This window comes from Talpa europaea (genome assembly GCF_964194135.1).
Source record: "Talpa europaea genome assembly, chromosome: 15".
Classification (NCBI taxonomy): Eukaryota; Metazoa; Chordata; class Mammalia; order Eulipotyphla; family Talpidae; genus Talpa; species Talpa europaea.
The window spans coordinates 37,605,986-37,620,230 of NC_140083.1; the positions used below are offsets into that span (position 1 = coordinate 37,605,986).

At 45.1% G+C, this 14,245-nt stretch overlaps 1 protein-coding gene across 16 annotated transcripts in view; it reads left to right on the forward strand.

Annotated features, from left to right (window-relative positions):
* GRIP1 (glutamate receptor interacting protein 1) overlaps positions 1-14,245 on the forward strand; it is a gene marked incomplete at both ends in the record, with an annotated part of 674,847 nt that overhangs the window by 652,552 nt on the left and 8,050 nt on the right. For all 16 annotated transcript variants that reach the window (XM_084256509.1, XM_084256515.1, XM_084256502.1 and 13 more), the window contains one exon: positions 590-823. In XM_084256509.1, coding sequence (XP_084112635.1) covers positions 590-823 — 234 coding nt within the window. The remainder of the gene's footprint in view (positions 1-589; positions 824-14,245) is intronic.

Here is a 14,245-nt window from a genome sequence, read left to right on the forward strand (position 1 = left end):
CTACACCTGTGTTGTGGAGGCCAAGCTGTTCCACAGACTTTCTGGGGCAGACCACTTGGTCAAGGAAAGATGGTATATCTGCTGGCAGGGGGCATGGTGGAAGCCCTTGGTTGCGTATCACTATAGCCCTTCTTTTCAGCCAACTGCGACGTTCAGTTGGGACTGGAAACAGCCTGGTCCCCACTGAGAAGTTCTCAGTTCATTTCTGTAAGATGTATTGGAAGGGGCCTCCTGAATCCCATCCGTTGAGCCCACTCAATGGAAAGTTAATGCTTAAAATGTAGTTTGCAGTAAGCAAATGTTAGCGCTTTTCAATTTGCCTCAAAACTGCCAGGAGTGGTATTTGATTAAATAAACTGAATCGCTTAAGTACTTAAATTAGATTTAAGATGCACATTGTAAATGTCAATTGCAAAGCATTTTCCTAGACTTCCATAGTTCAATTAGGCGTCCATTCTCCGGCCTTTGTTTATGCCCTGAAGAGACTGTATTTTGACTGGGTGGAAGGAGAAATGTGCTTAATGTTGAGCAACCAAACCCTTTTCTTAGTCCATGGTTTAATTGTTTCTGAAAATTGTCAATGCCGCAGGCAACAATTATGTCGGGGAGCACGATGAGTTTGAATCATGAGGCCCCAACACCTCGCAGTCAGCTGGGGCGACAGGCCAGCTTCCAGGAACGGGGCAGCTCTCGGCCACACTACAGTCAGACAACTCGGAGCAACACCCTGCCCTCGGATGTGGGCAGGAAGTCCGTCACCCTGAGAAAAATGAAACAAGAAATAAAGGAGATCATGTCGCCAACACCTGTGGAGCTGCACAAGGTCAGGAAGCGTCCCGCCCTTACCTAGGGTCACGTGGGTAGCATGAGCGTCCTCTTGCTAACCCCGTAGTGACTATCTATGTGGGCTCAGCCCAGGAGAAAAGCCAGAGCTTAAGGGCAGACCGTCAGAGACTTTGTTCTCCAATCTTTTGGCGGCTACCCTAAAACAGGGGAAATTGTCTTGCAAGCAGTGAATTGATCACAAATATATTTATGGCCAGACTTTTCTTACAAAAATTTGAGGCTCCAGTTTTGCACAGAGGTTTGAGGAATTGGTTTGTAAGTGTCATAGCCTCGTAATGTCGCTGCAAAGGGGTTTCTGCCTTAATGTGAGAAGGTTTAGTTCTTAATTACAGACTTAGCAGTAGATGGTTATATTATTCAGGGTGCAGAGGTCCCTTTAAGACTTAATTTCGGTATTTTGGTTCAGAACAGGGTAAGCTCTTCTTATGTTCCATCTCTGCCTACAGTAGCTTCATGGAAGAAAATCCAATACTGCACACAGCAGAACTGCAGGGATCCTGGCGGAGTTTAAACAAGGCATATGTCAGTGATAGTGTTTACAGAACCTGGGCCAAGGAGGATAGTAGTAGGGAGAGGTATGTGGCTTTCTTTTTAGAGCCAATGCTTTGTTTTTAGTCAATACATAGGTGTAATGATGTATTAACAAGCTTACCCTCTTCTTGAGAGCCCAGACTCTCTCTGTAGTTAATAATGTATTTACTAGAAATTAATTTTTGTCTTATCCAGAAGTGCAAATAAATGGCAGCTTGAAGAGATAACAGACCAGTAACTCCCTTTTTCTTATAAAGACTCAAGTTTCCCTAGTCGCCATTAAAGCTAGCTATTTATTTGGCAATCGACAGAGGACATTATGAAAGAAAGGGTTATATAGGAAGCTGGGTTCTGAACTTTGTCTTCCAATCCTGGGTTTATTCTCACACTCACTCGTGTATTCATTTAACACATATATTGTACCTTCATTTACTTAAAGACTACTGTGAAGCCAGGGAGCACATGTCTAGCGGAGAGACAGTCTGAGAAACAGTGGGACTGTTATAGTAGGGTAAGGACAATAATAGAGGCAAGACTGCGCTGCTTTGGGGGACCAAGGGTGGACCCTAACCCGTTAGAGAAGATACAGGAAAGGCTTTCTAGAAGTAGGTGTTGACTCTATGGGAAGATAAAAGATGGAAGGACATTTCAACCATAGAAAAAGCATGTGCAAAGGGAGGTCAAAAATTGTGGTGCATTGAGGGACTCTAACATGAACAGAGCCTAGAATCGGTGCCTGTGTATCAAGAGGAATTGTAGACTTAACAGAACCACCAAGAAGTTTCTGACATTTTAGGATGGGGACCCAGGTTTAGCCCTTGCCATAAACTAGCTTGTTCAGCTAGCTACCCTGAATTGCTGTGTCTGGTAAACACCAGCCTTCACCCCCATCACATATCCTAATATGACAAACAAAATTAGGTGGCGCTAAAGACTCCAGTGATGATTAAATTGCAGAAGGCTGCATAGTCAATGCTAATTCTGTTATACAAGCAGGCTGGCCCCTCCTGATTTTCCCCTAGTGTCTGGAACAGCTACCTTTCCCTTGTCTCCAAAATTGTATTGTCCAGGTAGAGAAGAATATGCTTGGTTACCTACTCTTCTTCAGCATCAAAGGGAAAGTATACCAACATGTATTGAGTGCCTACTATGTGCTGTTTTTCAGTTGTAGCCCTTATAATTACCTTCATAACAGATACTTATTATCTGTGTCGCTACAGGGTAGAGAAATAGAAAATATAAAATAGTCATTTCCTTTTTTAAAAAAGATTTATTTATACAAGCACTGGGGTACAAGCCAGAGGCACGGGAGGGTGAGAGAATTCACCAGAGACAGAGTGGGGAGCAGAAGAGGCAGAAGGACCGAAATACACTGCTGAGGGGAGCAGAGGGCGAGACAGGAGAGGTCTGCCACGCCATGTGGGTATCTCCCTGGCCGGCCGGTAATCAAACCGGCGCTGCAGAGGCTGCAGACAGCTTCATAGCACTGCGCTCAAACCGCTGCACCACTGGGGAGGCCCAAAATAGAGTCATTTCTCCTGGAGTGAAGCAATCTCCTCAAGGGAAGATTATTGAGAGTCCAGTAATGAAAAAGACCTGCTTCCCCATCCCTCTTGAACTGAGAGCATTTAGAAAAGACAATGAAGGTGAACCAGATGTGCAAGTTGCTGTAGCTGAGGTTTAAAAAGTGACTGCTGAAGACAGATCTTGTTTAAGAAGGAAAAAGGCAACATCACATCACCAGCACACGAGTACTGGTGGGTAGGCCGGCAGAACATTCGTGTGGAGATGTATGAATTGGGAGCCACAGGGTCACAGACACAGATGTTTTTTCCCTTCACTTCAGTCCCTTCCCCTGAATGGTAGCAATAAGTCCATTTCCTGTGGAGTATCACTTTTTTTCTCTATTGATCCCAAACAAATAAAACTCTCAAAAATGGATGGTGCCCACTCTTCCTTTATAAGATGCCTAAAATGATCTGGGTAAGTGAAAAAGTAGCAGAGAGGCGCAAGGTGGTGCAAGGGGTTAAGATGCAACCTATGAAGCTATCCGCAGCCCAGTGCTGCAGCACGAGTTTGATCCCCAGCTGGCCAGGGAGCTACCCACATGGCACAGCAGACCTCTCCTGACTTGCCGGCTGCTCCCCTCAGCAGTGTGTTTCAGTTATTCTGTCTGTTCTGTTCCCCACTCTGTCTCTGGTGAATCTTCTCACCCTCCAAACCTCTGGCCTGTGCCCCAGCTCTTGTATGCATAAATAAATAAATCTTACAAAAAGAAAGAAAAGAAAAGAAAAGAAAAAGTAGCAGAGAAACCTGCAGCCTGACCATGTGAAATTCCTGAAGTGGTTTATGCTCATATAGTAGTACCTTTTCTTTCTTTTTTTTTTTTTAAATTTGCTGATAAACACTTCTAATTTCCAAGTTCTTGACAGGAGAAATGATCACTGGAATAGTCACTGTGCTCAGAGGAAGTCCAGTGATTGTGCTGTCTCTTGCATGTGGGTACCTTTGGAAAACTGGGATTACCTGACACTTAAAAGGCACCATGATTTGTTGATGGAAATGAACCATCCTCCCATTGGTTTGCTCCTCGCCTGTACTAAATCTTTGTAAAAATTCGGGAAAGGCGTTCTTTCAGGTGGTGGGATGGAGTGGGGCCCAGAGAATTAGAAAAACATCCCTCCTGAAGTTGAAGATAAGCCCAACACCAGAGCACAGTGAGGGCTGGTTTCAATTTCCTGAGCCCCTTCTGTGGACTTTTCCAAAAGGATCTAGTGGAGGACTTCCCGAGGGGCCATGAGGGGCAGAGTGGAGAGGCTGGGGGAGGGAAACAGCACACCATTCTGAGCATGCTGGTGTTGTCTTCCTCCTGCTGTCTCTTGTGGCCCTTTGCCAACTGGTGACAGCTGTCTCCATGAGAACAAGTTGTGTACCTGCTCGTGTCACAGCCAGCACCTGTGGACTCATACCATTTTCGCTATAAGCTGGATAATGAAGATATGCACTAATGGGCAAGTGTCTATCCCTGTTCCTAGGGAGGAAAAAAAAAAAAAAAGCAAAGCTGCTCATCTCCAGGTGATAAGTTATTAACATCATCTTAATACAGAAAGAATAAAATGTGGACTTACCCATTATTTTCAACCCACTCATCCTCACCATTTCTTCTTGTTATGTCTCAAGCTCTACTGGGTCCTGACAGGTCTTTCTTTAAGTGGTTCAGATTCATTTATGAAACCAAAAAGCTAATTGCCCTTCCTGATACCTGAGAAAAAACAGAGAAACACAATCTTGTTAGAGGACAACTGCAGGGGAACTTCACGAGCACAGAGGCAAAGTAAGCAGTCTCTTAGTGTCTTCAATTTTTTTTTAATATTTATATATTTTTACACAAGAGTACAGGGGTACAGGGGTACCCTGGGTACAGGGGAGAGGCCCGGGAAGGTGAGAGGATTCACCCGAGACAGAGCGGGGAGCAGAACAGAGCAGGGAGCAGAACAGGCAGCCTAACAAAATACACTGCTGAGGGGAGCAGCAGGCAAGACAGGAGAGGTCTGCTCGCCATGTGGGTTGCTCCGAGGCTGGCAGGGATCGAACTGGCACTGCAGAGGCTGTGGACAGCTTCACAGCGCTGCGCTCAACCAGCTGCACCCTGGGTAGGCCCTGTGTTCAATTTTTAATAGGATTGGTGTCTAAAGAAAGAGAGAGAGAAGAAAGGATTTCAAATAATATTTTCCCCATAAAACTCCAAAAATTGGGCCTCCCTTGGTGGTGCAGCGGTTGAGTGTTGGGTTGCGAAGTTGTCCACAGACTCTGCAGCACCGGTTCGATCCCCGGCCGCTGGCAAGGGTCCCACATGGCAAGCAGACCTCTCCTGCCACCGCTGCTCCCCTCAGCAGTGTACTTCAATCCTTCTGCCTGCTCTGCTCCCCGCTCTGGCTCTGGTGAATTCTCTCACCCTCCTGGGCTTCTGACTGTACCTAGTGCTTGTATAAATAAATTAATTTAAAAAAAACCTCCAAAAATTACCCATTCCCTCATGGGCAAATACCAGTCATATAGGCTTGGCTCAAAGTGGGGTGACTGAGGCTTGAGAGCCTGCCATAAGTCTCAGAGGCACCTTCTGGCAAGGAACCACAAGAAAGGGGGTTAGGCAGGTTCCAGATAGCTGGAACAGAAGGAAATAGAGAGAATGCAAGCTATACCACATATCCATCATGAATTCAAGATAATGACTGTCACTGTCTCTGCTTGGGACCAGCAGCAGCCTCTCTACATGTCCCTCGCCCAAGGTTCTTTCAGGCAAGTTGGGGCTGCAGAAACAAAAGAGGAAAAACAGGAAGAATGTTCAATTACAAACCATTCTTAACTCCACCCCTAGTTCCCAGTGATCCTCTGTTCAGGAAGTCAGGTCAGGCTCTGCTGGGAGTTGTAACCCTTGGCTCCTGAGATCTTGTCAGCATGGAAACAGAAGGCGGGCAGGGTGTCCATGAAGTCGCTGGGGTGGAAATCATTCAGGACACCATTCACTGGCTCCGTTTGCTCTTTACTGGTCCTCTAACATTTTTACTTCCTTTTTGTCTGTGTGGACGGGGGAACTGGAGTCATGATTGGAACTTAGTGGGCAGGCTTGGGAGGACAGTGAAGGGGTCACAAGGAAGTGATACTCATGTCCCCTTATACTGTTGCCTTTTGAATTATCTTGGCTGAGATGCATGGTTCAAAATACATTTTATATTTATTTTTTTTTTAAGATTTATTTATTTATGCATACAAGAACTGGGATACAGGCCAGAGGTCACGGAGTGAGAAGATTCACCAGAGACAGAGTGGGGAACAGAACAGGCAGACTGACTGAAATACACTGCTAAGGGGAGCAGCAAGCGAGTCAGGAGAGGTCTGCCGTGCCATGTGGGCAGCTCCCTGGCCGGCCCAAGGATTGAACTCATGCTGCAGGGGCTGCGGATAGCTTCACAGTGCTGTGCTTAACCCATTGCACCACCAGGGAGGCCTTATCTTATATTTCAACACATATACCCAAACATGTATGAATAAATTGAAAAAGTACACATTAACATTTTCAGTTTTTTGTTTCTTTTCTAATGTGATCACATTAAGCTGATTTTGAGATTTATTAGTGGATTTCCACCAAAGTTTTTCTGACCACAGCTGCACATGGCAGTTTGAATGAGAACTCCTGATGACCTCTCCCGCCATCACATGGGGGACTAGTTAGAACTCAGCTTCCTCAACCCCACTCACAAGAGGCAGGATTTTGGGGGAGTGCAGGTCAAGAATCCACATTTTAGGAATCTTTTCAATGAATTCTTTTGTGCCCTAAAGATTGAGAAGCACTCGCTGCCTCAGGCTATTATTCTCAGGGGATTATTCTGTTTCAGTGAAATCATAGGCAACAGCTAGGTGGCTGGGTAAGGAGGAAATGAGGTTGTGTCTTGGCCCTGGAGCTTCTGGATTTTATCTTTAAAATGAATTCTGGTTTCTCCTCTAGCTTATTGCAGATTCTCGCTCTTTGCAGATAAGCAGCCTGTGATTTTAGCTACAGTTCATTGATAACCCTCTTTCCCTTCTGAAGCTTAAATATCCTTTGGTGTCTACTTAATCTATTTCTGAAATGAATTCTAGCTTCACTTCTCTGTGCACTTTAAGGCAAAAGAATGTTGTCATTGGAACATTTGGCCTTTTTTTAAAATAAGGTTATTAACATTTCCTTTTGCCCTGTGACATGAATCATTCAATACGGTTATACTTCTTAATTGTATACAGCTATTTTCATATACCTTTTCACAGATGGGTCTTAAAAAAATTTCCAGCTTCTGCTTTTTTTAATGGCCACTAGTGGCAAGACCTTGAATATTTGAGTCACATATAAAGAACCCCTTTTTTACTTGTAGCTGCTTTTGCTACCATCAACTTTTCCCCAGCCAAGTTCACTATCATTTTCAAGCTATTTGAGTGTTTTTGTGAGGGAACTTTTGTTCTTGACATCATAAACTTGTATTACTCTGTGAAAGGAGTATCATTTTTGTTGTTTAATGCCAGCTTCTTTTGGAATATTCTCCCCAAGTCAGGAACAAGCCCAGCCCTCAAAGGAAATATAAAATGGAAATACATATGTGATTTGGGCCCATGTTTCTTTATTTGCCAAATATTCAGAGTTAGTGCTCAAGGTCAAGTGAGTCCATATTGCCATGCCCAGCCCTCCAAATAGCTAGTGTAGAATTGGCTTACAATGGAAGTCACTAAAAGCTAAAACAACAAACTGAATATATGAACTTTTTATTTTTGTCTGCCAATCTTTGCCAGATCCAACTTCTCTTTCCTCAAGCGAGGAGTGATGAATTGCAAGAACACAGACTTTGCTCTCTGAATTTGATCAGAACAGTTTGTCATTCACCATGTCATCCTCTGGGTTTGCTCATTTAGCAAAGAAAGGCATAGATCACCTTTTATCAGGAATGGAGACTTCACGAATACCATTTCCTGGTTAAATCCCCATCATTCAGTCTTGCCTCAATCATCAGTGGCGGAGGCCTCCCTGGTGGCACAATGGGTTAAGCACAGCATGTGATGCGCTCCGCAGCCTCTGCAGCACGAGTTCAATATCCAGACGGCCAGGAAACTACCCACATGGCACAGCAGACCTCTCCTGTCTTGCCCGCTTCTCCCCTCAGCAGTGTATTTCAGTCTGTCTGCCTGTTCTGTTCCCCGCTCTGTCTCTGGTGAGTCCTCTCACCACCACCACCATCCCGCACCTCTGGCCTGTACCCCAGTTCTTGTATGCATAAATAAGTAAATCTTTAAAAAAATCATACAGTGGCAGAAACCCAGAAATGGAGATTCTCTTCAACATACCAGGCCCAGATGACTGCCTTAGGGACTCCAGAGACGGAGGTGTTACCAAAATGAGAATCTGTTAACAGAGGGAGATATACATGTGTCTAGTTTATTAGTAACTATCAATCTGATGAGCATATTCTTTCCCTGTAAAACAGAGATGGCTAGCAGTCGAGACATTGTAGAGAACATGGTTGGTACAGGGGTTGGGGTTTGGGTTGTATATTTTAAATAAGTAATGGCATCCCACCTTCAGAATGCATCATTTCCATCAGCTTCCCTTGTCTATGATTCTGCTAAAACATACTTTTCAAAATTAAAAAAAAAAACAATTATTGTAGAAATGATTGGCTTGTGTCAAAAAAAGATACCATTAATGAGGATGAATGACAGCAAGATGACAAGGCTTATTCAGAGGGAAATAAAAAAAAAAAAAAACTTTCTAGGGCCTCCCCGGTGGCGCAGCGGTTGAGCGCTGGGTTGCGAAGCTGCCTGCAGCCTCTGCAGCCGGTTCGATCCCCGGCTGCTCCCCGGCCACCGGAGGAGGGTCCCACATGGCGAGCAGACCTCTCCTGCCGCCCGCTGCTCCCCTCAGCAGTGTACTTCGGTCCTTCTGCCTGCTCTGCTCCCCGCTCTGGCTCTGGTGAATTCTCTCACCCTCCCGCGCTTCTGACTGTACCCAGTGCATGTATAAACCAAACAAACAAATAATAAATAAATAAATAAATAAGACATGCCTCTAGAAAATTAAAAAAAAAAAAAAAAAACTTTCTATATATCTCAGTCAATGGGCGGCGGGGGGTGAATACTGGAATAAGATTTCCAAGTTAGAATTAAAGTTGCACAATGATTTATAGGGAAATAAAAGAAACCCTTTGGGGTTATCTTTTCTAATGGACGGAAGTCATTTTCATCTCTAACAGACAACTCATTTGCATCTTCTCATTTTTCTATTAGTTGCCTTCCACCTTTGCAGAGTCTGAGCCCCAAGCAAGAGAAATAGCAAGTTAAACAGAATTGTAGTCTTTTAGGCTCAAATGACCTTGGCAGGCTTGTTAGAGTTCTAGTGTGCCTTACCTCTCACTTTGTTTATTCACCTTATCACTTCTGGAAGGGGCCCACCATCACCTCTCTCCACTCTCTTCAGAAATATTAACAGCTTCCCTTAAGTTTAGTTCTGACCTTGGGGTCATTCACCTCTTCCTGGTTTCTTTCATTGATCTCTTCTTTCATCTTTGTGTGTGTTTGTTATGATCAAATGTGTGTATTTATAAGTTGTAAGATACAGTTGTTTTTAAAGATTTATTTATTCATGCATACAAGAACTGGGGTACAAGCCAGAGGTGTGGGGGCTGAAAGGATTCACCAGAGACAAAGTAGGGAGCAGAACAGGCAGATCTACTGAAATACACTGCTGAGAGGAACAGCGGACAAATCAGGAGAGGTCTGCTGCACCCTGTGGGTAGCTCCCTGGCTGGGGATCGAACTCATGCTGCAGTGGCTGCGGATAGCTTCATAGGTTGCGTCTTAACCCCTTGCGCCACCAGGGAGGCCCATAAGATACTGTTTTATCAGGAGGGTATTTCACTTACAGTGCAGCGCTCTGGGAGTCACTGTCAGCCTAATGTCCAGGTCCTTGTGGAGGCTACTCCACTAGTGTCCTCACCCCCATTCTGCCATAGCAGTGTCTGGCAGGGCTTGGCCACATTGGTAAGGCCACATGCTAGTGGATCCATGATGGTCCAGCTTGTCTTTCTTTCCCTTAGTTGGGGTACAGAGCTCTTTCCTTGTAGAGGATCTTTGTAGCGTTGGACCACAGCCCTTCTTGGAATGAGGAAATATAATCAAGACTGCTAGTGCTCAGTGCCATGGGAGGTTGGTCAGCTGTGTTTGTCTTCTTTCCTGAATGACAGTGAGCCTCGCCCCGAAATCCCACAGGATGGGTGGAGGGCATAATCCCATGCAGAGATGCAGGTGGCCCTGAAACAAGGATGCCCACACAGGCCTAAGGAGAATGGAGGTCAGTCAGCACAGAGGGAGTGTTTAAGGGCAGGGAGAGGGACACCCCAGAACCCCCAAACCTGCCTGCTCTAAAACAGGTTTTGCCCCCTGCTGAGAGACAACACATATAGACCTTTAATGGAAAGGAACTTTAATACAATTAGTGTGCTATACAGAAAAGACAAAGAATATAGTTTCCAAAACAAGCACCCAAAGTTACCTACAGCCTGGTGGCTGGCGCAAGAGGAATGGGCCCTCACAGAGCTGACAATAATTGGTGATCCTCAGTTGCCCAAGGTTGGAAAATTTGGAGAATGATGGAACTCTCCTCTTTGGTATGATGTGAAATGATAGATGTGAACATCCTCTGAGCTGAATTCAGAAAGCAACACATAAATCTGTCTCAGACCTTAAAACCCGTGTCTCTTCTTTGGTAGGGACTTGGTATCTGAGGAGCCAAGTCCACCCAGATTGCTCATACTTACAGCCCAAATCCGAGCTCCTGACTGTCATTGTTGAGCTTTCATTTCTCAAGTCCATGGTGCCCACACACTTGCCAGGGAGCAGCAGGAGGCAGCAGGGAAGCAGCTGTCCCTTCCTCTCCCTTGCCAAGGAGAGACTCCCCAGACAGGAGGGAAGCAGCTGCCTTTCCTGACCCACTTTATCTTGAAACCCATCAGTTTGAGTGGCATAAGCTGAGATGGCTGCAAGAATGCAATTGGGAGGCTATGTTTTAATTTTTTCCTTCCAGCCCCACAGGTAGTGTAGGGTTGGTCTTAATACCACAATGACTTGAATTGTCAAGTTAAAAGGAACAGAGCTCTCCAGTGGCGTCTGTGAGAATAAACTCAAGTGCTTACTGAGTTATGGAGAAACCAGCACCATCTCTGAAGCAGGGGTTGGTTGGATCATTACGGTCATCAGACACGGGGCTGAGCCATAACAGGGCTGCCAGGGCCTCCTTAGAAGGAGCTGCTTGGAACAGCTGTCATTGGATGATTTGCTCAAGATAGTAGATATACTTGCCCTTAAAACCGAGTAAGGAAAGTTGAATGCTGCTGAAATTATTCACATGTGTCAAAACTGAGAACACAAGCATTAGGTTTCTGATCTTCACCTCAAGGACATTGTTCAGACATGTGGATAGACTTGCTTAGAAATACAAAACAAGGCTCAACTTGAATCATGGTGAGCTCCTGTCTCCTGTTAACTTCTGTTCTCGGGAGGGCTTGAAGCAATTGCAGCACATGCTGACGAATAGTTAAAATTGAACTGAGCTTTTGAGCTGTGTCCTTGCCTGGAGTATTATATTCTAAGAGGCTCATTGACTTTTTTCAAACAGAAAAATCTAGCATTAAATTCATAGTCCAGATTCTCTGAGGTATCCTTTGGTCAGCACAGAAGAGACCCTGCAAAAAAAAAAAAGCTTGTTTCACTGGGGTGGGGCCAGAGCTCTAAGATCTTAGGCAGGAGCTCTAAGATCAGTGAGGCAGTGTTTACACAGATGTTCGTGGTGAAAGTCACAGAAGGTGCCCGAATGAGAAGAAATGCTACAGACATGATAAATGACTCATCCTTAGTTTGTTGGGCATTTGGAAATGGATAAAGGCTACCTGACCAGCTAGGAAATTGTGTGTCCAGAAAAAACTCATGATTTGGTGCAAGAAACACAGCCAATAAGGTCAGATATTCTCCCTCTGAATCCTAGAGTTTCTCCATTCTCTCTGAACAAGTCCATCCATCAACTTCAAGAGTCAGTGTCCTCATTATCAGGAAGGGGATGATTTTGCTGTACAGAGTTGTTAGGAGATCAAAAGCAATCATATGAAGGAAAGTGCCTGGCTAAGGGATTCATCTGGCCGGGCTGGGGAGCGACTTCAACCTCAAAATCCTGAGAATTATTTTTGGACAGGAAATAAATCAAAAGTAACCACCACCAATTTCCAGCCAAACAAGGCAGCAGCAGCTACATGACACAATATATTGTTGCTGCTTTGAGAGCAGTCAGCTGTGTTCCTTCTCTTGGTGCAATATTGATTCTCACAATCTTGTCTGTTGTGTAATTTTAAAATATTTTCATTTTTTGCTATTTGCTTTTGTCAAGCGATTTCCAAGAGAACCAAAGGGCTGGCTATTAAAATTCAGTCTCCTCTAACCTTAAGAAGTCTTTTTCTAGAGGAACAGATTACTTTCCAATTAGACCATTTATTAGCCTCTCATCCTGAAAAGTTTGCCATAGAGATAGGAAAGCCAAGTCTCTTAGCCAACAACTGTGACCTTAAAGTTAATGTGCTAATCTACTACCCAGCTTGGGTTGACAGCCGCCTCTAATGTTTTGGCTGATATATTACTGCTATTGGCGTGGTGGTGTTAGATGCCACTCATCCTACTACTCCTCCTGGGTTCTGGCCTGTGGAGCAGACACCCAAGATCACAGGCCACTTGATCAATGAAGCTTCATTACCATTCTAGTCTGCCCCATCTGTTCCTCTAAATGCAAGGATTTTGGTTCACTCTGTTAGAAAACATACATAGGAGCTCAGACAGAAGTGAGGTTCCTAACATCCACTGCAGGTATAGGCTTTGCAACCTGCAGGGTCTGGTATGCCTAGAGGGGTACTGGGCCTGAGAGCACGCACTGACTGACATACCCAACTGGCTATGCACAGGCTCTGTAGGACTGCACCCGGCTCTAGTTAAAGATGGAGCAGAGATAACTAGGATGCAATGCACCACCCTTTAGGAAGAGTGATGATGGTCCTTCCCCCAGATATGCTGCTTGTCACATGGAGAAAACAAAGATGTAAAAGGAACAAAAAGATAAGTGACCCCACAGATAAGGCACAGATGGAGCCCAGGAGGAGCCCATAAGCAGGGACCTTGAGCAGAAGATTGCATCCACTAGTGTCAGGGCCCAAAGAATGGCAAGGGGCCAGGCCTCTTCGCTATTCGAGTCCTCCTTTTTGTCGTTCTTCCTGTCCTTCCTGTGAGAAGAGTCTGGAGGTGGACAAAAGGGACTAGAATATAAACTAGAAATGTTTCCTCCAATCAAGGAATTGCTGATTCCAGATTGGGGGCAGCAAATAGTCTTAGTGAGTTTGTGATATCTTGTGCCAGAAGCAAAGAAGTATCAGAACAAATGGATCATATCAAAAGAACAAAGGAGGGCCTCCCTGGTGGCGCAGCGGTTGAGCACTGGGTTGCGAAGCTGCCCGCAGCCTCTGCAGCGCCGGTTCGATCCCTGGTCACCGGGCAAGGGTCCCACATGGCGTGCGGACCTCTCCTGCCACCCGCTGCTCCCCTCAGCAGTGTACCTCGGTCCTTCTGCCTGCTCTGCTCCCTGATCTGGCTCTGGTGAATTCTCTCACCCTCCTGAGCTTCTGACTGTACCCAGTGCGTGTATAAATAAAAATAAGTAAATTTTAAAAAAAAAGAACAAAGGAATCAACAGTGAAGGACTCCTCTTAGCCAAAGATGAGACAATTTAAGTGCCTTCCAATAATGATGAAATTGACTGAAATATATAAATATAGCATATATATGAAAGACATCATATGTATGTGTGTGTGTGTGAGTACACACACACACACACACACACACACACACATTCCCCTGTAGGTTTATATTGAGACTTCACAAAAGTCATCTCTCAGGCCTCCCCGGTGGTGCAGCAGTTGAGCACTGGGCTGCAAAGCTGCCCGCAGCCTCTGCAGCGCCAGTTCGATCCCCAGCTGGCCGGCAAGTGTCCACATGGCGCACAGACCTCTCCTGCCGCGCCCGCTGTTCCCCTCAGCAGTGTACTTCGTCAGTCTGCCTGTTCTGTTCTCTGCTCTGGCTTTGGTGAATTCTCTCACCCTCCGGTGCCTCTGATTGTGCCCAGTGCTTGTATAAATAAATAAATAAATAAATCTTTAAAAAAAAAATCATCCCTCCCTTCTCCCCCCTCTAAAAAAATAATCCCCATTGGAAGTATTTGATACCCTAATTCCCTATTCAAAAAAAAAAACAGAAGGAA